This window comes from Ovis canadensis, chromosome 7 (assembly GCF_042477335.2).
Source record: "Ovis canadensis isolate MfBH-ARS-UI-01 breed Bighorn chromosome 7, ARS-UI_OviCan_v2, whole genome shotgun sequence".
Taxonomy (NCBI): Eukaryota; Metazoa; Chordata; class Mammalia; order Artiodactyla; family Bovidae; genus Ovis; species Ovis canadensis.
Genome location: NC_091251.1, coordinates 14,122,748 through 14,148,793, shown reverse-complemented (window position 1 = coordinate 14,148,793; position 26,046 = coordinate 14,122,748). Strand labels below are relative to the sequence as shown.

The 26,046-nt window shown below is 42.7% G+C and overlaps 1 protein-coding gene across 12 annotated transcripts in view; it reads right to left on the bottom strand.

The window, feature by feature from the left end:
- EPB41L4A (erythrocyte membrane protein band 4.1 like 4A) overlaps window positions 1-26,046 on the bottom strand; it is a 284,958-nt gene that overhangs the window by 127,618 nt on the left and 131,294 nt on the right. For all 12 annotated transcript variants that reach the window (XM_069595261.1, XM_069595266.1, XM_069595264.1 and 9 more), the window contains exons 3-4: window positions 6,971-7,022; window positions 1,091-1,169 (exon numbers count right to left, since the gene is read on the bottom strand). In XM_069595261.1, the coding sequence (XP_069451362.1) occupies window positions 1,091-1,169; window positions 6,971-7,022 (131 nt within the window). The remainder of the gene's footprint in view (window positions 1-1,090; window positions 1,170-6,970; window positions 7,023-26,046) is intronic.

The window sequence follows — 26,046 nt, the reverse complement described above, 5'->3', positions numbered from 1 at the left end:
GAAGGTGAAGTAATACATTATAAAATACTGGGTTTTCTCTCTCCCTTAATACTAAAAGCAATTATCTTTTCATTTTCCATAGAGATGAATGAAATCTCTGAACAGATAATGTTTAAGCTACAACAATTAAAGAGAACTAAGTAGCTCTTCAAGTTTATATTTACATGTGCAAGCTCAGCATCAAAACATCGTCCCTACATAAATGAATTTAAAACAAAACGGAAACAGACGCAGAAAACAGGCTTGTGGTTGCCACGGAGGAAGAAGGGCAGAGAGGGGTGTTGGGATTAGTAGGCGCACACTATTGTGTATATTATAGTACGGATAAACAGTAAGGCCCTACTCATTGCTTAGCACACCGGGATAGCACAGGGAGCTACATTCAACAGCCTGTAGTAAACCACGTGGAAAAGAATACGAAAAAGAATATAAACGTATATGTATAATTGAATCATGGCTTCCTGGGTGACGCTAGTGATATATAGCTGGTAAATAACCAGCTTTCCAGTGCAGGAACATAAGAGATGTTCAACCCCTGGGTCGGGAAGATCCCCTGGAGGAAAAAATGGCACCACCACCCCCCTCCCCCCAGTATTCTTGCCTGGGAAATCCCATGGACAGAGGAGCCTGGTGGGCTACAGCACCTGAGGCCAAAAAGCATCAAACATGACTGAGTGAGCAACAGCAATAACTGAATCAACTTTGCTGTACAGCAGAAAATAACACAACATTGTTATTCAACTATACTTCAATAAACTTTAAGATATATTTCTATCTTCCGTTTACATATTCATATGGCTACTTTCACATGACTACAAGGCTGACTGTATCCTTCACAGTAACGATACAGAAATAGCCCATCACAGCAGATGCAGAATCTGTTATCACGTCACCCAGTCCATGTCATTGTTCAAGCACATCTATCACCAGACGCTGAACTGTCTCATCCAATGCGAGTTTAAATTTAACTCTCACAGGAAACGCTTACAATACACATGCAGACTTCCCAGCATTTGACTCCAATTTGTTTTAAATAAAGCCTTCTGTATATGCCATACATTACTGATCAAAAGCAAAGTCAGTACTATACCTGGTTATTTCTTCTTTAAGTTTACATGGATCTTCGGCATAGAATTTAATACCAAAATACAAAGTATATGGAGGTCCAGCTAAAATAAGAAATAAAAATTAAATTTCACATTATAAATTTGCCAAAGTAGTAGTGTAGCATAACACAACTATTAAAAATTACACTCATCAAAAATATTTGCAAACCATATACTGGATAAGGGGTTAATACAAAATATATAAGGAAGTCACACAACTCAATAGCAAAAGACAAATAACCCAATTAAAATATGAAAACTAAATAAATATTTTTCCAAAGAAGACGTTCAAATGCCCAAAGATATTCAATAGGTGAAAAGATATTCCACATCACGAATCATCAGGAAAATGCAAATCAAAACCACGTTAGGACATTACTTCACACCTATAAGAACGAACACCTATAAGAATGGCTATTGTCAGAAAAACAAAAGAGCTGGTGACGGTGTAAAGAAAGAAGAACTCTGTACACTGTTGGCTGGGACATAAATTAATGGAACCATTAGGGAAAACAGTACGGAAGTTCCTTAGAAAGTTAAAATGAGAGCTACCATGTAAGCCAACAATCCCACCACTAGGTGTTTATCCAAAGGAAATGAAATCAGGATCTCCAAGAGATGTAGGCACCCCCAAATTCACTGCACTCCTACCACTAACTACTGCAAAAGGTACTCACTAAAATCAGCAAAAAGCTAGAAACAATTTAAATGCTCAGCAGCAGGTAGAGTATTTAAGTCAACCACAGGACATATACATGGTCCTATGCAACTGTTTATCTGAGCAGTCTCGGATACTATATGACAGACATACAGTCTATTTTCATTTTTAACTAAGTAAATAAAGTTACAAATTAAAAGCTAGGGAGAGGAAGTCACATAGAACAACAGGTAACAAAGTCATAATACATTTATGATATATAAGTGACATTATTATTTATTATTATTCTGACACATATGCTATGGCACACAAAAGACAACCAACACTAGGGTCCTACCACCTCTCTCCCCTAGCCTACGCTTTCCTGTATAAGGCCCTCCTTATGCTGGAGCTTCTTGAGAAACTAAATGTTAAAAGAAATTTTGTTATAATTTATCCCTAGAGTTGATTCCATATGTTCAATTTCTATGTTTACTTAATCATTGCGTTTTTATTTCTGACAAAGATAACTTCACCCTTGAACACAGATGTCAAGGAGGCACAGATTATTAAATATTCAGAAGAGAAGGAAGTCCATCCTCCGCTAATCTGTGGCAATTAAGCTCTGTGTTACTAAGTAGGTGGGTCTGCCTGTGCGTGCAGGGCCACAAGGGTTCACATATCTGGGGATGTGAGGAGCACAGATGCTGCTGACATGGTGTTCAAAGGGAAGAAGGCCTTGTCCAGACTCCAGAGCTGCTTTTATTCCCCAGAACATGACAGATTCCACACTACTGACCAAGCCTGCTGCTGCTAAGTCGCTTCAGTCGTGTCCGACTCTGTGCGACCCCATAGACGGCAGCCCACCAGGCTCCCCCATCCCTGGGACTCTCCAGGCAAGAACGCTGGAGCAGGTTGCCATGCCAAGCCTAGTCAGTTCAAATGTGTTTGGTGATAAGCAGTTAAGCAGAAGTTTGAAAAACATATAGTTAAAAACATTCAGTTTGGACTAACTTTCTCTAAGGACTTTTGGCCAAAATCAGCCCTTCTTTATCCACTTACATATAAAATGTCTTATGTCCAAATACACAAGTTACTATTTGATTGTATCTGATAATGTTCAAAAATGTTTCCTTAACATTTGATTCCCAGCAAGCACCTGGTAACATGTGTAAGACAGGAAAAGCTCCAAGGAGGTAAAGCAACTCACCCAAGATCCCAAAAGTGAGAACCACATTTGCTAATACCGAGAGTTTAGTGCTTGCTGCCAACTATTGCACACAGGCTCTCAGGGACAAAAATCATACCACTTCAGAGTAAGGTTAAATAATTCATACACACATCACTGTTTTGTACATCAACTGAAGGCTAAAGAACTGGAAATTCTGGACCAAGGATATGTCTGCCCAGGTATTTTTCAGCTTCTTAATCTAAAGCTGACTATAAAAATCAGGTGCCAATGAAGCAAATTCCTAGATTATTATCTTGATCTATGTCTTTTCAGGTCTATCTTTAAGAAATCATTTATGTAAAGTAAGTTGATAATGTTTAACTCTAGCAAAATAGAAGCCAGAAACTGGGAATCCTCTAATCTACCTTTTGTGAAGACTGATTTCAAGGCCTTTAATGATAATAGCCTCGGCAATGCCAAAGAATGCTCAAACTACTGCACAGTTGCACTCATCTCACACGCTAGTAAAGTAATGCCCAAAATTCTCCAAGCCAGGCTTCAGCAATACGTGAACCGTGAACTTCCTGATGTTCAAGCTGGTTTTAGAAAAGGCAGAGGAACCAGAGATCAAATTGCCAACATCCGCTGGATCATGGAAAAAGCAAGAGAGTACCAGAAAAACATCTACTTCTGCTTTATTGACTATGCCAAAGCCTTTGACTGTGTGGATCACAATAAACTGTGGAAAATTCTTCAAGAGATGGGAATACCAGACCACCTAACCTGCTTCTTGAGAAATCTGTATGCAGGTCAGGAAGCAACAGTTAGAACTGGACATGGAACAACAGACTGGTTCCAAATAGGAAAAGGAGTATGTCAAGGCTGTATATTGTCACCCTGCTTATTTAACTTCTATGCAGAGTACATCATGAGAAATGCTGGGCTGGAAGAAGCACAAGCTGGAATCAAGATTGCCGGGAGAAATATCAATAACCTCAGATATGCAGATGACACCACCCTTATGGCAAAAAGTGAAGAGGAACTAAAAAGCCTCTTGATGAAAGTGAAAGAGGAGAGTGAAAAAGTTGGTTTAAAGCTCAACATTCAGAAAACGAAGATCATGGCATCCAGTCCCATCACTTCATGGGAAATAGATGGGGAAACAGTGGAAACAGTGTCAGACTTTATTTTGGGGGGCTCCAGAATCACTGCAGATGGTGACTGCAGCCATGAAATTAAAAGACGCTTACTCCTTGGAAGGAAAGTTATGAGCAACTTAGATAGCATATTCAAAAGCAGAGACATTACTTTGCTGACTAAGGTCCGTCTAGTCAAGGCTACGGTTTTTCCTGTGGTCATGTATGGATGTGAGAGTTGGACTGTGAAGAAAGCTGAGCGCCAAAGAATTGATGCGTTTGAACTGTGGTGTTGGAGAAGACTCTTGAGAGTCCCTTGAACTGCAAGGAGATCCAACCAGTCCATTCTGAAGGAGATCAACCGTGGGATTTCTTTGGAAGGAATGATGCTAAAGCTGAAACTCCAGTACTTTGGCCACCTCATGCGAAGAGTTGACTCACTGGAAAAGACTCTGATGCTGGGAGGGATTGGGGGCAGGAGGAGAAGGGGACGACCGAGGATGAGATGGCTGGATGGCATCACTGACTCGATGGACGTGAATCTGAGTGGACTCCGGAAGTTGGTGATGGACAGGGAGGCCTGGCGTGCTGCGATTCATGGGGTCGCAAAGAGTGGGACACAACTGAGCGACTGAACTGAACTTAGCTCAGGATATCTAAATCAAAATTTACCAATGAGAATTACAGTGACTAGAAAATATTCTGTCATTTTTACAGATATTCCTTCTGACTTATCTGCTGGAGATGTGAGAGGCATTCTCCTTCATTAATTTTCAAACTATCTTATAAAATAATAAATTATGCATTCTTCACTTGCTGTGCTGCTGCTAAGTCGCTTCAGTCGTGTCCAGGGCTGCTCCTCTGTCCATGGGACTCCCCAGGCAAGAATACTGGAGTGGGTTGCCATTTCCTTCTCCATTCAATTGTAATATCAGTGTTTCATTCTTCCTGTACATCAAATTTTTGACAGGATGGCATTTACTTAAGATGAGAAAGTTATAACTGCATTAAGAAATGCAGTTAAAAATTGTAACTGCGTTACAGATTATAGATATTAAACACAATATTTTATACCATGTAAAGAAATAGATACTTCAAATGCTTTTAAAGGAACACTTGAATAATATACTTTAAAATAATTTACATTTTTCTCCACATTTGCATAGAAATCTGCTTTAAAATATTAAAATTTTTCTAATTATTGAACTAGTATTTTTTAAGTAAGTGGCTGAAATGGACAAGAATTTACTGTATTTATTATTCTACCTGAATCTTTTGGGAAAGTGCAGATTTCTAGATCCTGAGGGATGAGACTTGTTAAACTGGAGCATCTACCATTCATATCAGGATACCTCATGGAAGTTATCTGCATTCACATCTAATCACATGAACCTCCTGCTTCCTCTCAGCTTCAGTGGGCAGTTTGCTCACTCAGGAAGCACGTGGAATGAGAAGTCAGATGGTCAGGGCTTTGGTCATCCCTCCAATACCACAGCTTCTCATCCATGGCAGGTCGCAAACCCTTTCTGATTAGGACTTTCTCTTGAGTAGGCTGAAGAGGCAGAACTTGATGTCTAAGGTATATATTTTGAGGGTGCTTTCTCATTTCATAGGCCACCAGCCCCATCTCTGAAACCTGTTGCCCATTCTCATCCAGAATGCTGGCCCCCTACCAACTGTGTTTGTACCGACCTTGGAAAAGCCTAGACACAGCTGAGTGGAGTGAAGTGAGCTACTAATGCAAACTGGCCAAACACCCTCCCAAGAGTTTGGAGTTGCAATTCAGAGACAGCCAGTTCGCCTCTGCTTGTGGTTAGAGCTATAACTTGGAAACTGTGGAGGTTTCCAGCACAGACATGGAGGGGCAAAAAGAGCCAGACCACAGAGAGAAACAAAAATGATGCTCATGTTCAGAGAAATGGTATGTGCTGAGTTCCTGACAATTTTGCAGCTCTTAGTTCCCAATTCCTTCCTGAGGCACAGCTCTGTTCCTGCCCGTGGGGTCCATAGAGCACCATGTGACCCATTTTACCCCAAGGAATGAATCAATACACAGGAAAAGTACAGACTCAGAATGGGGTAAGGAAGACCAGAAGAATCCTCTAGGTCTTATCAGCAATAATTCAGCAAAATAGTTTAATGATACGGTTTCAGTTTGGGACGACAAAAGAGTTTCAGAGATGGTTACCGGTGATGGCTACAAACCAATATGAGTGTATTTAATGCTGCTGAACTGTACACTCCAAAATGGTTAACATGGTACATCTTATGTTGTACATTTTACTAATAATTTTAATAATAAAGATGATTTAAAAATAACTACTCTTCTACACACTTAAGGGCTGCAAGTACGTGGCAGGAGTACATTTATAAATAAAAATTTGTTATGAAAATTAATGACTATAACATTAATTAGACTTCTGAGTCAATTAGTAGACTCATATTGATAAAGTCAAAACCAAAATAGATGGATCCTTTATGAATTCAGAGCAATCTTTCAGGTTATGAGGGCACTCCTTAATCACTGACCGAGCGAACAATGTAAACGGCAATACCACGCTTTAACCCAAGAAACTCAAGCACTTTAACATATCCAGTGCCCACTTGCTTTTCAAATCAGTGCCTCTCTGCTTTTTCTGTCTGAAGGTGAAATTTCAAAAGCAATGGAAAAATCACAGACAGAAGTCCAGGCCAGGTGCCCCTGAAAGCAAAATTCAACACTCACATCTCCTCAGAGTCCCTATCCACACAATCTAATCAGAGTCTCGAGAGACTGAGCAATGTATAAACACCCATTCCATACTCTGGCACTCAAGTGCTAATATTTACACCTGTGGTCTTACAGCCTATTTCTGCACTCATCTAATCATGGACATTACATCATTTTCAAATTTCAACAAAATTAAAATCAAATACCTACTGTTGATCAGTTCTTTGTGTTCAGACAGGGTTTTCGCAGGATCCAGCCAATACTGGTGTGAGGAAGAAAAGAGTAATTGCAGAAATTAGTTGCATTTCATTGGCCTTCTCTTCAAGAATATTTGCAAAGTGTTATTTTTTAATTACATTTAAATATTAAATAAAACATTTGATTTATGATATATACACACAAAGATACATAAGAATTTTCTGCTGCTAGAACATTAAAAGAGAAATGACATCAGTGTTGGGAGAGAAAAGAAACAGTACATGCTGGGTTCTTGGTTGAATTCTCATGTTGGTTATAAGATCAGCAACATCAAGATGATGATGAGTGAGTTTCTTACAGTCTTTGGCTGCAGAGAATGCCATCCAAATCTCTTTCCAGCATCCCCACAGCAACTCCCCTACAGACACGTCTCTCCGTAAAATTTTCTCTGTTCATTTCCAGTCCCATCCCTGACAAGCATCTCTGCCAGGTGTAAGGAAGAAAGCAATCTAATCAAATCATATCTAGGAGAAGAGGCCCAGTTCAGGGAGTGAGGGTTCAAGTCCCAGAGCACACCTATCTGGATTCCATCCTCTCCCCTCATTCATCACCATATAACTTGGAACCAGTTACTGGACATCTTGGGGCTTCCCAGGTGGCACTAGTGGTAAAGAATTGTGACAGTCACTCAGTCATGTTCGACTCTTTGTGACCCCATGGACTATACAGTCCACGGAATTCTCCAGGCCACAACACTAGAGTAAGGAGCCTTTCCCTTCTCCGGGGAATCTTCCCAATCCAGGGATCAAACCCAGGTCTCCCGCATTGCAGGTGGATTCTTTACCAGCTGAGCCACAGGGAAGTCTGAGTACTGGAGTGGGTAGCCTATCCTTTCTCCAGAGGATCTTCCCGACCCAGGAATTGATCTGGGATCTCCTGCACTGCAGGTGGATTCTTTACCAACTGAGCTATCGGGGAAGCCCAGGGGTAAAGAGCCTGCCTGCCAATTCAAGAGACATGGGTCTGATCCCTGGGTTGGGAAGATCCCCTGGAGGAGAGCATGGCAACCCACTTCAGTCTTCTTGCCTGGAGAATCCCATGGGCAGAGGAGACTAGTGGGCTACAGTCCACAGGGTTGCAGACAGCTGGACAGGACGGAAGACTCAGCACACACACAAGCGCTGGGCGTCTCTCTCTGAACCTTCTGCATAGGCTCGCTGGGAGGATGAAGTCAATTACGCCCTGCAGAGGCTTTATAGTAGCCCCTGGCTCACACTGAGTATGCCACACGTGCTAGCGATGATTAGCATTAAGGTGTGATGGTCATTCTTAATAAGTATCATTAGCCAGTCTTAAGATACTTGCTTATCAATTCAAATTAATCTTCAGAGGACAGAATTTTAGACAGTAATGGGAGAATCTGGGGCCCTGTCGAGAGGCCTTCCTTTAAATCTCATCTTTGTGAAATAAAATCACTGAAAGGAAAAGAAACAAGCTTTCTGCCTCATCTGGAGGAAGAGCAGAGGAGGAGCAAGGACAAAGCGGGTGGAAGCGCCCCGAGTTCCCACAGAAGCACACAGTCAAAGGGATCCCAGTGCCTGTTAAGTCAGGGGAGCGGGCAAGGTGGAAACTTCACCCCACTCTTCTTGCCAATGTTGGCGGTTCCAAGGGCCAAGCTAACCAGTTTCCACGGTTTCCATTTTACCCTGTTACTGGATGAAGAAGGGGAAACTCTCATAGCATGGAGGCAGGAGCTAGTCCAACCTGAACCACTGTATTCCTAGCACTCTTGTGTCTGTCCAGGCAAAACATTCACAATGAAAACATTCACTCTCTCTTAATCACCCTGGGTCAGGAATAACAAACCACAAAAGGAGCCTCAGAGAACCTTTTGGCCCAGCACCCCTTTTCCTGCCGCTTCACCAAGGGCAGAAATGCTCACTCTGCTGTGTAACAGTACCAGTAATTATAAATAGTTATTATAATATTTTATATAATCCCCTTACCTTTTATTCCTATTTACATATAATAAAAATCACTCATCCTAAATGAGTATCATAATCATTTTATTACAGATTTTATCACAATACTTAACTCTATTCATGTATACATAATCCTCACTATTTGCCACTCACAGAGCTGTTTCAAATTTTCTTACTTTTTCAAAAGATAACCAATATAAACATATTTGATTACCCATCACCTTTGAGAAATAAAATCACTGAAAGAAAAAGAAGCCTTCTGCCTCATCTTATATATTTGACAAATATATATGCTTCCCTGGTGGCTCAGATGGTAAAGGATTTGCCTGCAGTGAAGGAAACCTGGGTTCAATCCCTGGGTCGGGAAGATCCCGTGGAGAAGAAAATGGCAACCCACTCCAGTATTCTTGCCTGGAGAATCCCATGGACAGAAGAGCCTGGCGGGCTACAGTCAGTGGGGTTGCAAAGAGTCGGACATGAGTGAGCGAATAACACACAGACACATCAATATAAATGGGTAGCAACTTATAACCGCAGAAGGCAATGGCACCCCACTCCAGTACTCTTGCCTGGAGAATCCCATGGACGGAGGAGCCTGGTAGGCTGCAGTCCATGGGGTCGCTACCAGTCAGACATGACTGAGCGACTTCCCTTTCACTTTTCACTTTCATGCATTGGAGAAGGAAATGGCAACCCACTCCAGGGTTCTTGCCTAGAGAATCCCAGGGACGGGGGAGCCTGGTGGGCTGCCGTCTGCGGGGTCACACAGAGTCGGACACGACTGAAGCGACTTAGCAGCAGCAGCAGCAGCAGCAACTTATAACACAATGTCCATCATCCCACTCTTATCATGTCTTAATTTTTGAAAGTCTAGAAAAACTTACTTTTAACTTACGGTGTTTGAAGAAGAGGTAATAATCAGTGAATCGCTTTTGGAATTCACAATGACTAAAGATGTGGCTTTGGTATTAAAAAATAAATGGTTCTCAGGAAACACTGATTCACTAAAATAGAGTAAAAATCAATCCAAATGCTCAGCTGTGTGTTAGACACAGAGCAGGCCTTCTCCCCTAGATAAAGCCAGGGCTGCTTCCTACAAAATGGAAACGTTAGGTGGGTGGATTGTTTCTTGCAAACCATGTTAACAAAAAGGTTAGACTCTCCCTGGATTTTTCAAGTAAGATAAAACAGAGGAAAACACACTCAACCATAAATACCTGCATCAGGTTCCTATCACTGCCATAACAAGTTATCACGAACAATTTACACCACCACCCGTTTACTCTCCCCAAGGCCTGTAGAGGTATCCTTGCTCCAGGTTTCGCAGGACAAAATCCAGTGTATCAGCTGGCTGGGGTTCCAGAGGGCTATCTGGCAAGGAGACCCTACCCACAGGGGCACTTTCCGAAGGAGACTTAGGAACTGGGCCATGAGAGGCTTTCCCAGTTTTCTCCAGATGTCAAGGCATACATAATACTAGGCCTTAATTTTAGGCCTTACACTTCACTGACAAAGGTCCGTCTAGCCAAGGCAGAGATCAAACTGCCAATATCCGTTGGATCATCCAAAAAGCAAGAGAGTTCCAGAGAAACATCTACTTCGTCTTTATTGGCTGTGCCAAAGCCTTTGACTGTGTGGATGACGACACACTGTGGGAAACTCTTCAAGAGGCGGGAACACCAGACCACCTGACCTGCCTCCTGAGAAACCTGTATGCAGGCCAGGAAGCAGCAGGTAGAACTGCACATGGAACAACAGGCTGGCTCCAAATTGGAAAAGGAGTACGTCACCCTACCTATTTAACTTATATGCAGAGTACATCATGCAAAATGTCTGGCTGGATGAAGCACACGCTGGAATCAAGATTGCCAGGAGAAATATCAATAACCTCAGATATGCAGATGACACCACCCTTATGGCAGGAAGAACTAAAGAGCCTCTTGATAAAAGTGAAAGAAGAGAGTGAAAAAGTTGGCTTAAAACTCAACATTCAGAAAACTAAGATCATGGCATCTGGTCCCATCACTTCATGGCATATAGATGGGGAAACAATGGAAACAGTGACAGGTTATATTTTGGGGGGCTTCAAAATCACTGCAGATGGTGACTGCAGCCACGAAATTAAAAGATGCTTGCTCCTTGGAAGAAAACCTATGACTAACCTAGACAGCATACTAACAAGCAGAGACATCACTTTGCCAACAAAGTTCCATCTAGTCAAAGCTATGGTTTTTCCAGTAGTCATGTATGGATGTGAGAGTTGGACTATAAAGAAAGCTGAGTGCTGAAGAACTGAAGCTTTTGAACTGTGGTGTTGGAGAAGACTCTTGAGAGTCCCTTGGACTGCTAGGAGATCAAACCAGTCCATCTTAAAGGAAATCAGTCCTGAATATTCTTTGGAAGGACTGATGTTGAAGCTGAAACTCCAATACTTTGGCCACCTCATGTGAGGAACTGACTCATTTGAAAAGACCCTGATGCTGGGAAAGATTGAAGGCAGGAGGAGAAGGGGAGGACAGAGGATGAGATGGTTGGATGGCATCACCAACTCGGTGGACCTGAGTTTGGGTAAGCTCTGGGAGTTGGTGATGGACAGGGAGGCCTGGTGTGCTGCAGCCCATGGAGTCGCCAAGAGTCGGACAAGACTGAGAGACTGACTGAGACTGTACTAAGTGCTTCGGGCAAAAAGGAGGGAGGGCAGAGGCCTGTGGTGTTACTACTCTGTCTAATCTCATCTCGGAACTAGTAAAAAGAAATTGCAAAAAAAGTCTCTTAATCTGTCCTTCTAACATCATCCCCCAAAAACAAATTTCACAAACTTACTCCTCAAACCACCTTTGTTTCTTAGTTTGTTCTTTCCTCTAGAATGACTTTCAGGCACTAAAAAGCTAAAGAAAGAAAACAGGAAGGAGACTAAGCTAAATGTAACAGGAAAAACTGGTTAACCTATTAAAATTTTCCAAATTAATGGTAATCTGTACACTTTTAAAATAATCTTTCCTTGTGAGGCGAAAAAGCATAATGAAGGGTCTACAAGGACTTAGAAATTACAATTTTGCAACAAAAAAGGGAAGACTCAAGACTCAGCCAAAGGCTGCCCACTGCCATTAAATTTCCTCGGTATACACCCATACGCACACAGGTGGCACTTGATCCAAAGAGAAACTGGAATTACAGAAGTCAGACAGTGATAAATGCCCCAGAATACACATAATAAACATGAGCCACCAGTCCCCACAGCCAGCATCTTACAATGTGAAACCCACTTACGTTCAACCAAGGTAAAGAAACGACCTTGGAACCAATGGCACTTGTCATTACCCATTATCAACAAGAGATCAAATGCAGCAGGTGTGTGATCACCGTGAAACACAGCAGGCAGCTGCTCCATAACCAGTGGAAAAAAGGGCACAAAATTTGCTAATAACACAGCACTCCCGTTTTAGCTTCAGGGTTTAAGTTCAAATATTCACCTATATCCAGAATGGATGTAGGCTCTAAAATTGGGATAACATTTATTCACTCAACATTTATGGCATTCCCACTACATATATTCTCTACACAGCATGTCAAATCTTGCCCTGAGGACTGCAGTAAAACACAAATGACCGAGAACTTTCCCTAACCGTGAGACACTCACAGCCTAGCAGACACACAGACAGAATCACTGATAAGGTATAATGCGGTGAGACTATCACCTGTACAAGATGAATACATGTAAGACAAACGTAAAAAGAAAAGGAGCTCTTCAAGGTAAGCACAGACAGGCATCACTGAAGAGAAAATCTTTGAACAGTATGCTCACAAATAAAACACTTCTCCAAAATACAGAAAGGGAGACCGAGCCCTAAGTTTTTATAAAAGTGCTATCTAACAGCTCAACTGCTCTTAAAGCTGATGGGTCTACAAGTCCTTCACAGCAGAGGACTTACTGAGGTCAGTGCCGTCTGACAGCTTATAACGATGCAGCTGAGAAATTAATGTGCCTGAGACTTACCTGGTGGTCCAGTGGCTGAGACTGCATGTTCCCAACGCAGGGGCCCTAGGTTCAACCCTCAGTCAGGGAGCTAGATCCCGCATACCGCAACTAAGACCCGGCACCAGCAAATAAATAAATAAACATTTTCTTGAAAAAAGAAATGTGTTTCTAAAGCACTTCCAGAAAGAAAGAAAAAAAAAGTGGCCCATTCAGTCTTTCTGTCTGTGCTGAGTGGGGGAAAAAAGAGGAATAGAGGGCCGAGCAGGGTCCACTGCAGTGCTGGGCTACAGAACAGCTTTCCTGAGCCGTACTTGCTACCTAGACAGTCAAGAGGAGAGACTGCCCCATCTCTCTCATTCTCTCTCAACATGCAGGCAGCTCACTCTCTAAGAAAATCCATCGATCACTCTACCCCTTACCTTCCCCCACCTCCTCTTGCTCACTTATTTCAAACATATCCAATAGTTCTGTATATCCTCATAAGCTGGACTGGATCCTATTCAGCAGGAAGATCAAGTGACAGTTAACCAAAACAGACCCTGCTCTCTCATCCTGATTTCTACAGCGGGCTTCCTAACACAAGAGCACATTAACAGACTACAATCTCAATGTGCTGTGCTGTGCTGTGCTTAGTCGGCCAGTTGTGTCCGACTCTTTGTGACCCCATGGACTGGAGCCCGCCAGGCTCCTCTGTATAATCCCAAAGTCCAATCACTAAGAGTTAAGATGACAAGCGCTCCTAGTCAATGACTCTTTGCCAGGGTGTAAGACTCCAATAGTTAGAGGGACTTACCTCTTCAGTCCTGTCGATCTTAATAACAGCATTTATGCAACTCAAAGAAAAATGACAGATGGGTTCAAGGTCCTTCCTACTCTCACAGTCTTGGCTAAATGCCCCGAGCACGTTTTCACCCACCTTGGCTGATCATGTCACAATTTCATCAATTTCCTATGCAACAGTCTCTGAATTGTATTTTTAAACTCTAACACTGTCCAGCAAATCAATATCCAAACCTTCAAAAGATCTATATTAAACTCGGGATCCAACCTTTCATTTGACAACTGTTCTTTTGGAGTCTCCTAGAGCTCTAATGTTTGGAGAAGGAAATGGCAACCCACTCCAGTGTTCTTGCCTAGAGAATCCCAGGGACGGGGGAGCCTGGTGGGCGGCCGTCTATGGGGTCGCACAGAGTCAGACACAACTGAAGCGACTTAGCAGCAGCAGCAGCAGAGCTCTAATAGTAGAATAAAGCCTAAAACATTTTAGATAATGCATGGACAGCATGGAGTAAAAAGAGCTTTGCTACATCTTATTTCACACTGAGTATAATACTGACTCTTCTTTGGAGAATTTAAGAATACCACAATGGTATTTAATAATGTTTCCTGTAGATCCAAAAAAGGCTTTAAAGCGCACAGTCTGTATCAATACAACAAAATAACTTATTGATCTAAGGAAGTATGAAGAGTTGGCAATCTATAAGTGACAATGGAGACAAAAAGATCTAAAAAAATGATACTGCAAGTCATTCCTGGGGAGTTCCAGGACTTGACATAATTTGCACATACAATCCCAGAAATCCAGAGCTGCGAGAATGCCTGTTTCACTTTTTCCATGCCCATTTCCCAATGTCCCTATACAGACACATCTCAGGCCCTCTAAGCAACATTCACAGGATGTGATCTTAATTTGCTCCTTGGTATCAATCACAGAAGCCTTGGAACCTCAGGTAAAACCACCATTACAAAGCTACTCATAGCAGGGACAGAAACCAGGGGTTGTCATTAAGCCATCATGAGGGGATGGGGGGTGGGATGGGCCGGCGTGTAACTAGGCCTTATTTTTCAACAAAAGTGGATTCTATTGCACCATCTGACTACTCAAGAAGTGTCACTGGCCCCAGGAACAATTCCCCAGTTCTTTCCCACAGACCCTGGCACCAACTAAGGCTTAGAGAACTAACAACAGTATCGGCTAACACCTACTAAATGCTCACCATGTGCCAGGCACTACTGAAGACTTTACATGTTCACTTATTTAGTCCTTCTAATTACGAATTAGAAACTATAAAAATTACCCTCTGACAAATGAGGAAACTGATTAAACAACTTGCCCCAAAATACAGAATAATAGATCCAAGGAAATGAACTTCCTTTTATTTTAGGTTCGAACCAAGCCACTCTTCAAGAATACTGTCTGAATAGGAACGCAAAACTTCAATTTCAAGATTCATACGCTTGACTACCCAAATTCTTTTTTCCCAGCTCGCTCCCTCATATTCTGACTCCACCAGGATACAACTGAGACTCCCTACTACCTTTGCACCATCCTTCCTCCCTGTTTCGATGCACGTCCTCACTTTGCTCGTGATTCATTCTTTGTTCACTCACAATTGTTCTCAATTCCCCTGCACAATCTTCCCTCCATATATCCACTGGAAAAAAAACAAACACCTGCCAACTCTCCAACTTCTCCATGCCAGCACCTGAGAGGCTAACTGTGACTGAAGACTCAGACTGCACAACCATAGATGGGCTCACTCTAAAGTCATTATTAAGAACCACTGACCCCACCCAGAGTCCTACTACATATGATTCTTTCACTTGCCTACATAATGCCTCCATACTTTCACTTCGCCCTTTCTCACTCTCAGCTGATGATCCTTCTTATCTCACTGAGAAAACTGAAGCCATCAGGTGAGAACACGTACGCCTTCTCACAACATCTGCCAGCCTGTCTGCATCTGTGCTGGTCCTGTCTCCTCTCCTATTGCTGTGGAGGAATGGCCATGTTCACTGAAGCCCATCCCTTCCCATCTTTTCAGGAATATGGTCCCAGCAATTCTGTGCTCTCTTCCCTGCACCATCAAAGCTTCCCTTTCCACAGAATCATTCCTGGCCGAATACATGCTTTTATTTCTCCCATACTGAAACACACACACCCTTTTGAGCCCATATCTGCCCATTTTACTTCCGTACTTCAAAACAAATCTCTGATGGGCGAGGGGAGTTCTATATTCTGCTCCCTCTCACCACATCGCTGCCCCCCTCCACCCCCACTGCCACTTAGTTGGTTGTGATTTGCTGGACGCATCCCCTCTATACCCAGCAATGTCCTATCTACTTTGGGATTTGCAGAGATGCAATTTAGGAGACATAAGACATGGACCATTAACAAATACACCTTAGAATTTACTTTGAGATTTAACAACTGTGTGTGTGCTCACTCACTCAGTTGTGTCCAATTCTTTGCAACCCTATGGACTGTAGCCCGCCAGGCTCCTCTGCCCATGGAATTTTCCAGGCAAGAATACTGGAGTGGGTTGCCACTTCCTCCTCTAGGGGATCTTCCCGACCCAGGAATCAAACTCACACCTCTTGCATCTCCTGCACTGGCAGGTGGATTCTGTGCCACTGCACCACCTGGCAAGCCCCTTTAACATCTGCAGCTTACATTTATTGACCTTTCCATATGTCTGGAACTATCCAAGCCCATTTCTGGATTTATTGTGCCATTTAACTTGTTCAACTGAAAAGGTTCAAGTAGAACAGAAGTTTGATTTTTCCTCACATCAGGGTACTGGGCAGATGAATTAGTTGATAGGGCTTGTTATGAGCGGACAAATGTGAAATCATTTCTCAAATTATAAAATGCCATATGGACTTAAGGGAAGTGTTGGGAATTTCATGTAGGCTAGGTGGGTAATTTGGAGAGTAGACTCAGATTAGTGAAGACTTAGAGGAAAAAAAAGTGTGGAGCTTGGATTATGACTCCCTACTTACAAATGGGGTATGTCAGTCTCTGAAAGGCCTAGTGATGTGTTCAACATCATATTGTAAATGAGTTAGGGAATCATTAAAGTTTCCTGATGCTGGGTCCAGCACCTTAAGGACATGGAAAACTTTAATTTGCAATTTGAAAAAAAGAAAAATGAAACCAACGGTATTTTACATGACCTGCATACCTACTATGTGCCAAGCACTGTACTAGATGTTGTGCCTATTATTTTTTCATGTTAACCTTTTGACAACCTTGTAAGAAAAGTACTTGTATCCCCATTTTATAAGTAGAGATAGAGTACTGGCCTACAGTTCCACAATGGGTCAACTAGGAAGTAGAGATTCAAACTTAAACATGCCTGTATCCAAAATACATTCCATCTCCAATCTATGACTATGCCTTCACTCAGGTGGAATAAATCTACTACGTGAATTGTTCTCCAGGATTATTTATTTTTCCCAAATTTGATCATAACTACTCATTCAAGGGCTGAGCTTCCCACGGTCTCTTGAGAGCCCACTCTAGTACCAACAGCAATTGTTAACCCTAATGACAGGAGCGAGTCATCACCCACTGTCTTGAAATAGCTTTGTCATGCGATCTCTCCCTCCAGCCTTTCTTGCTACTTCACTGACCACAGCTTCACAGTCTCCTCTATCGGGTGCTCACTCTCTCCTTAACCAGGAAAGGCTGGATTGCCCTGGGCTCACACCTTACATTTAAAGCCAGGAGCCTGGTTGTAAATGTGGAAAATTCTGAAAGAGATGGGAATGCCAGACCACCTGACCTGCGTCTTAAGAAACCTGTATGCAGGTCAAGAAGCAACAGTTAGAACTGAACATGGAACAACAGACTGGTTCCAAATAGGAAAAGGAGTACGTCAAGGCTGTATATTGTCACCCTGCTTATTTAACTTCTATGCAGAGTACATCATGAGAACGCTGGACTGGATGAAGCACAAGCTGGAATCAAGATTGCTGGGAGAAATATCAATAATCTCAGATATACAGGTAACACCACCCTTATGGCAGAAAGTGAAGAAGAGCTAAAGAGCCTCTTGATGAAAGTGAAAGTGGAGAGTGAAAAAGCTGGCTTAAAGCTCAACATTCAGAAAATGAAGATCATGGCATCTGGTCCCATCACTTCATGGCAAATAGATGGGGAAACAGTGGAAACAGTGTCAGACTTTATTTTGGGGGGCTCCAAAATCACTGTAGATGGTGACTGCAGCCATGAAATTAAAAGACGCTTACTCCTTGGAAGAAAAGTTATGACCAACCTAGGTAGCATATTGAAAAGCAGAGACATTACTTTGCCAACAAAGGTCCTTCTAGTCAAGGCTATGGTTTTTCCAGTGGTCGTGTATGGGTGTGAGAGTTGGACTGTGAAGAAGGCTGAGCGCCAAAGAATTGATGCGTCTGAACTGTGGTGTTGGAGAAGACTCTTGAGAGTCCCTTGGACTGCAAGGAGATCCAACCAGTCCATTCTGAAGGAGATCAGCCCTGGGTGTTCTTTGGAAGGAATGATGCTAAAGCTGAAACTCCAGTAGTTTGGCCACCTCATGTGAAGAGTTGACTAATTGGAAAAGACTCTGATGCTGGGAGGGATTGGGGGCAGGAGGAGAAGGGGACGCCAGAGGATGAGATGACTGGATGGCATCACTGACTCGATGGACGCGAGTCTGAGTGAACTCCGGGAGCTGGTGGTGGACAGGGAGGCCTGGAGTGCTGCGATTCATGGGGTCGCAAAGAGTCGGACACAACTGAGCGACTGAACTGAACTGAACTGATACATGACACCTCTCAAATGCATAGCCAGACCAGAATTGCCCCCTGAAGCCAACTAACTTCCTACTTAGATGCCTATTAGAATCTTTCAACTTTACATGTTCAAAGAGGAAATGATGATTCTACTCCTTTCCAGAAAAACCTGTTCTCCTGTAGTCTTTCCCATCTCAGTAAATGATACAAAACGCTTCCACTGGTTCCAGTCAAAGCCTCTTTACTGTCTATCTCTTCTATCAATCTGCAAATACTGCTGGCTTATATTAAAATACAAATAGAATCTGACAAATTCTTACCACTCCCAGAGCCAAGCAGTCATCACCATTCACGGGCATTTCTTAAACAACTCCTTTAATGGTACCGCAGGTTCTACCTCAGCATTTAGAGAAATGCTTTAAAAATGCAGATCAGATCAGTTTACTCTCCTCTACATCCTCCAGTTGTTTCCCTTCTTACTCAAATTAAAATCCAAAGTCCCTGTGATGATCTGTAAGGCCCTCCCTGATCTGGCCTGCTCCTGTCACTCTCCATTGTGTGTTTTGATGATGAGGTAGCAGGAAGGACCTTAAGAAAAGTGTTAGTGGAAGCCTTAGGGCCCCCACGCATGAGTGCGTGTGAAGTCGCTCAGTTGTGTTCGCCTCTGTGACCCCATGGACTGCAGCCCGCCAGGCTCCTCTGCGCATGGGACTCTCCAGGAAAGAACACTGGAGTGGGCTGCCATGCCCTCCTCCAGGGGATCTTCCTGACCCAAGGATCGAACCCGCCTCTCTTAAGTCTCTTGTGTTGGCAGATGGTTTCTTTACCATTAGCACCACCGGGAAGCCCTTAGAGCCCCCAAGGGGTCCTAAAGAAAAGCAGAGAGAAACCTGTTGGAAGCAGGAAGAAAGACCTGACTCTTGAGGCAGAAAGTTTAGCAATGCTGTTGCCTGGGGCATATGGAAAATAAAAGATGCACCTATTGAACTGGACCATCCAGACACGATTTCCAGGCAGACTGGTCTTGACTGACTTCTTTTGCTCCCTATAATGAAAGCTAAGCGGAAAGAGATATACTCAAAACTGACTGTGAAATATCAACTAGGACTTTTAACAGGTTTGAAAATAAAATTCTGTCACTTTTAGACTTATCAAAAGGCAAATGATGCTACAATTAAGAAATGGCTCCTGGGCAAAGACCAAATCCAGAGTGTTGTCAGGAAATTATGAATGTAACCATAAAACTTAAGTCTTCAAAATATCTAATATGATATATTATCATGTATAAAACATATAGCTAGGAGGAAGCTGCTGTAACACAGTGAGCTCAACTGGTGCTCTGTGACAACCGAGAGGGGTTGGATGGGAGGTGGGGTGGGAGGGAGGTTCAAGAAGGAGTTCAGTTCAGTTCAGTCAGTCATGTCTGACTCTTTGCGACCCCATGGACTGCAGCAAGCCAGGCCTCCCTATCCATCACCAACTCCCAAAGTTTACTCAAATTCATGTCCATCAAGTCAGTGATGCCATCCAACAACCTCATCCTCCATCATCCCTTTCTCCTCCCGCCTTTAATCTTTCCCAGCACCAGGGTCTCTTCCAATGAGTCGTTCTTTGCATCAGGTGGCCAAAGTATTGGAGCTTCAACATCAGTCCTTCCAATGAGTCGTGTCCAACTCTTTGCAACCCCATGAATCGCAGCACGCCAGGCCTCCCTGTCCATCACCAACTCCCGGAGTTCACTCAGATTCACGTCCATCGAGTCAGTTATGCCATCCAGCCATTTCATCCTCTGTCGTCCCCTTCTCCTCCTGCCCCTAAGTATTCAGGACTAGTTGAATCTCCTCGCAGGTCAAAGGACTCTCAAGAGTCTTCTCCAACACCACAGTTCAAAAGCATCAATTCTTCAGTGCTCAGCTTTCTTTATACTCCAACTCTCACATCCACACATGACTACTGGAAAAACAATAGCTTTGACTAGACGGACCTTTGTTGGCAAAGTAATGTCTCTGCTTGTTAATATGATGTCAAGGTTGGTCATAACTTTTCTTTCAAGGAGCAAGAGTCTTTTAATTTCATGGTGGCAGTCACCATCTGCAGTGATTTTAGAGCCCAGAAAAATACAGTCTGTCACTGTTTCCCATCTATTTGCCATGAAGTGATGGGACCAGATGCCATGATCTTAGTTTTCTGAATGTTGAGCTTTAAGCCAGCTTTTTCAATCTCCTCTTTCACTTTCATCAAGAGGCTCTTTAGCTCTTCTTCACTTTCTGCCATAAGGGTGGTGTTACCTGTATATCTGAGGTTATTGATATTTCTCCCAGCATCTTGATTCCAGCTTGTGCGTCATCCAGCCCAGAGGTTCTCATGATGTACTCTGCATAGAAGTTAAATAAGCATGGTAACAATATACAGCCTTGATGTACTCCTTTTCCTATTTGGAACCAGTCTGTTGTTCCATGTCCAGTTCTAACTGTTGCTTCCTGACCTGCATACAGATTTCTCAGGAGGCAAGTCACGTGGTCTGGTATTCCCATCTCTTTCAGAATTTTCCACAGTTTGTTTTGGTCCACATAGTCAAAGGCTTTGGCATAGTCAAAAAGCACAAGTAGATGTTTTTCTGGAACTCTCTTGCTTTTTCGATCTAACTGATGCTGGGGATTTGCTCTCTGGTTCCTCTGCCTTTTCTAAATCCAGCTTGACCATCTGGAATTTCACAGTTCATGTAGTGTTGAAGCCTGGCTTGGAGAATTCCATGCATTACCTTGCTAGCATGTGAGATGAATTCAATTGTGTGGTAGTTTGAGCATTCTTTGGTATTGCCTTTCTTTGGGATTGGAATGAAAACTGACCTTTTCCAGTCCTGCGGCCACTGCTGAGTTTCCCAAATTTGCTGGCATACTGAGTGCAGCATTTTCACAGCATCATCTTTTAGGATTCTAAATAGCTCAACTGGAATTCTATCACCTCTGCTATCTTTGTTCGTAGTGATGTTTATGTGTATACTTATGACTGATTCACACTGTTGTATGGCAGAAAGCAACATGACGTTATTAAGCAATTTTCCTCCATTTAAAAAAAAAAAGATCTAAAACAATGCCTCGTAAACAAAGAAAAGTTCCTCTAAGAATCTTAAGGGTGTTGTTTTCCAAAACTTTTACAAGGAATCTAAGGTTTGAAGAGCTTATTTCAAGAAACAGTGATTTGTCCCTAATTATTAAAGAACTGAAAATCAAAACTACAATGAGATATCACCTCTCAGCCAGAATGACTATCAGCAAAAATCCATGAACAATAAATGCCAGAGAGCATGTGAAGAGAAGGGAACCCTCCTACACTGCTAGTGGAAATGTAAATTGGAACAGCCAGTATGCTTAGCAGTATGGAGGTTCTTTACAAAACTAAAAATAGGCCCTGCAATCCCACCCCTGGACATATATCCAGAGAAAAACATGATCCAAAAGGATACATGCACCTCACTGTTCACGGAAGCACTGTTTACAGTAGTCAAAACATGGAAGCAACCTAAAGGTCCATCAAAAGAGGAATGGATAAAAAAGATGTAATACATACATATACAATGGAATATTACTCAGCCATTAAAAGGAATGAAATAATGCCATTTGCAGCAACACAGATGCTAGAGAGTGTCATACTGAGTGAAGTATGTCAGACAGAGAAGGAGAAATATTGCATGACATCCCTTACAAGTAGAATCTAAAAAGAAAGGACAGAAATGAACTACTCACAAAAAAGAAACAGAGAAGGAACTTAACAGTTGCTGGTGGGGAAGGGACAGTTAGGGAGTTTGGGATGGACATGTACACACTGCTATATTCAAAAGGGCCTACTGTACAGCACAAGTAACTCTGCTTAATGTTATGTGGCAATCTGGATGGGAGGGGGGCTGGGGAAGAATGGATACACATATATGTGTGGCTGAATCATTTGCTGTTCACCTGAAACTATCACAGATCGTCAGTCAGTTGTGCATATGTGCTTAGTCGCTCAGCCGTGTCTGACTCTTTGTGACCCCGTGGAACGTAGCCTACCAGGCTCCTCTGCCCACGGGGTTCTCCAGGCAAGACTGTTGGAGTGGGACAATTCCCAGGGACAATTCCCAACCCAGGGATAGAACCTGGGACTCCTGAGCCACCAGGGAAGCCCTGGATAATGGATACATATATATATATATAGCTGAGTCCTTTTGCTGTTCACCTGAAATTATCATAACATTGTTAATTGGTTGTACTCCAATACAAAATAAATTTTTTTTTAAGAAATAGCAATTTGTATGGCCTTTGTCAAATAGAATTGACTATAAATTGATTCATAAGAAATCCACAAATTTTTTTGAAGAAATTATATCAGCTTTAGTTTAAAGGACAGAAATGATACACACTGAAAAGGGGCCTTTGGAGCTCAACCTTCATCAGGCAGAAAGCAGACTGAAAATACTACTCAGCTGCAAACACACTTCACTTTTTATAGAAAGGGAAGGAAAACTCAGAGAACAGAATCAAAAGCCCAGAGGGAAGGGGCAACTGTCACAAGCAGTTAAGACCAAGCTCTAATCAAAGAAACAGCTGCTGGCTAGATTTCAGAACTGTTAAGGACTAGTAACTGCTATGTGCCTCCTGTTTTCCCTCATTCTAAATGCAACTGTCTATACCAATTATGGGCTTTCCCCGGGGAAAGCAGTAAAGAATCTGCCTGCCAATACAGGAGACACAGGTTCAATGCCTGGGTCAGGAAAATCCCCTGGAGAAGGAAATAACAACCCACTCCAATATTCTTGCCCAGGAAATCTCATGGACAGAAGAGCCTGGTAGGCTATAGTTCATGGTGCTGCGAAGAGTCAGACAAAACTTAGTGACAAAACAACAGCAAATACCAATTATCCTATCCCATGTGTGTCTCATCAGTATATGCTGAATGATGATCTGGGGTATGTAGATATGTATTTCTCACCCTTCTAATTCACAGGTCTTCAGATCAAGAGGAACTACATTCACAAGACTGAACTGCAGGTACTGAAGAAAAATACCCAAAGAGTCTGCTTTGATGAACTCCTGTACCTTAAGTCTGAGTCCAGTGCCATACTAAATGAGATTTGGAAAGGCCTTGGGAGGGATGTGAGAACATTTTATATGTAGGAAGAAGAGAAATAATTTTTGGCTGGAAGATAAAACTTTCATGTTTTAAAACATGGGCAAATTTAGTTGGTGCTCCTCTCATCAAGTAGGATCATCTAATCTCTCTTCCATTTAAATACAGACTGGCGGTTCCTCTCTTCAAATCAGCAGAATACAGCAAAAGTAATATTCTCTGACTTCTGGGCTTAGTTATAAAAGGTAATACTGCTTTGCCCTTCGGAGAAGGCAATGGCACCCCTGTCCAGTACTCCTGCCTAGAAACTCCCATGGACGGAGGAGCCTGGTGGGCTGTCGTCTATGGGGTCGCACAGAGTCGGACACGACTGAAGTGACTTAGCAGCAGCAGCTTTGCCCTTCCCTCCCTATCTTCCTCTGGATGCCTGCCCTGGGAACCCAGACTCTACCCTGTGAACAAGTCAAGCAACAACACGTCAGTTCCACATGTAAGTGTCCCAGCACCAGCCAAGCTCAGGTCAGTGCCAACATCCACAATCAGACACACGGCTGAGATTTCAGATGACTGCAGCCTCCAGCCTTTGAGCCTCCCCAGTTGAAAATAGTGATGCAGAGATAAGCTATCCCTACAAAGCCCTGTCCTCATCACATTTCAAGAGGAGAGTCGCTTTTTTTTTCCTTGACTGTGCTTTGCAACTTGTAGGATTTTAGTTCCCTGACTAGGGATTGAAACCATATCCTCAGCAGTGAAAGCATGGAGTCCTAACCACTAGTCCACCAAGGAATTTCTAGAGTTGCCTTAATGTATTTGTATTTTTTAAAAGAAAAAACTTCATGTATGTATCTATTTAGCTGTACTGGGTCTTCCTTGCCACGTGAGCTTTTCTCTAGTTGTGGTGAGTAGGAGCTACTCTCTAATTTTGGTCCGCAGGTTTCTCACTGCAGTGGCGTCTCGTGTTGGGAATCACAGGTTCTAAGGCACACAGCCTTCAGTAGTTGCAGCTCCTTGGATATAGGACACGGGCTCAGAAGTTGTGGTACCCAGGCTCAGATCCCCTGCAGCACATGGGATCTCCCCAGACCAGGGATGGAACCCGTGTCTCCTGCACTGGCAGGCAGATTCTTTACCACTGAGCCACCAGGGAATTCCACCTTAATTTAAAGTCACTAAACTTGGAGGTGAATGTTACAGAGCCATGATTAACAGGAACACATGCTAATTCATCAAGGTCTCTTTGATCCTCACTCTTGCATTCAACAGGCCTGCTGTTCCCTCTGTGTTTAAATCATCTGTGAACCTGATGAGCATGCCCTAACCCTACAGCTTTATCCTAGGAGCTGATATCAATACTGTAACCCCTAGGACATACCCAGAGACTTCCTTCTAAATTGATATTCAAAAATCAGTTCTCTGTGCTTAAGGCTTAGTCAATTAAACTATCTTTCAATTTAACCATCACTTTTTCATTGAATCCACAAATATATCAACTGTTCTATATAACTTTCTGAATTCTAAATACACTAGTTTTATCAGAAATAAAGTAGTCAGACATGAGTTGGTTTTCTGGTTATTAATAGAACCATGTTGGATTGTAGTGACCGACTATTATACCTCCTTGTAGCCCATAGATCATCCCTTGGACCTGCCTTCCTGTCAAGCTGTGACTATCTCCAGTTGGGCTTCTCCACACTGCATCCATAGGCTGTTCCTAATCTCTAAGGGGCCAGGGTATCTAATAACAAATGAGTTTGGATTTCTTCTTAAAAATAAACAGTGTCTTAAGCATGACAGATTTCATGAGAAAAGTTCTGAATCCTTGAATGGACTTTAAGATATTACCTCAGTACTGGTGGCTCAGATGGTAAAGAATCTGCCTGCAATGCAGGAGACCCAGGTCAATCCCAGGGTTGGGAAGATCCCTTGTAGAAGGAAATGGCAACCCACTCCAATACTCTTGCCTGGAGAATCCCATAGACAGAGGAGCCTGGTGGGCTACACTCCATGGGGTCACAAGAGTAGGACACGCCTGAGCAACTATCACTCAACCGACTTTAGTTTTTTTTTCAGTAAGTTTAGTATACCTTTTGGATAAATGAAGTTGCTACCTACACACTTCTAACATCTGAATAAGTGAGGCATCATGATTTATCTTGAAATAAAATCTTAAATCTGCCATACTTTGAAACTGTAGTAATTGACCTAGAGTTTGTTTTTAAACTCTGCTCAAGCAACTGAATATAAAGTGAAAGTGAAGTTGCTCAGTTGTGTCCGACTCTTTCGACCCAATGGACTGTAGCCTACCAGGCTCCTCCCTCCATGGGATTCTCCAGGCAAGAGTACTGGAGTGGGTTGCCATTTCCTTCTCCAGCGGATCTTCCCGACCCAGGGATCGAACCGGGTCTCCCATATTGCAGGCAGACGCTTTAACCTCTGAGCCATCAGGGAGGAACCATATAATTTGTCACAGAGGAGCCAAG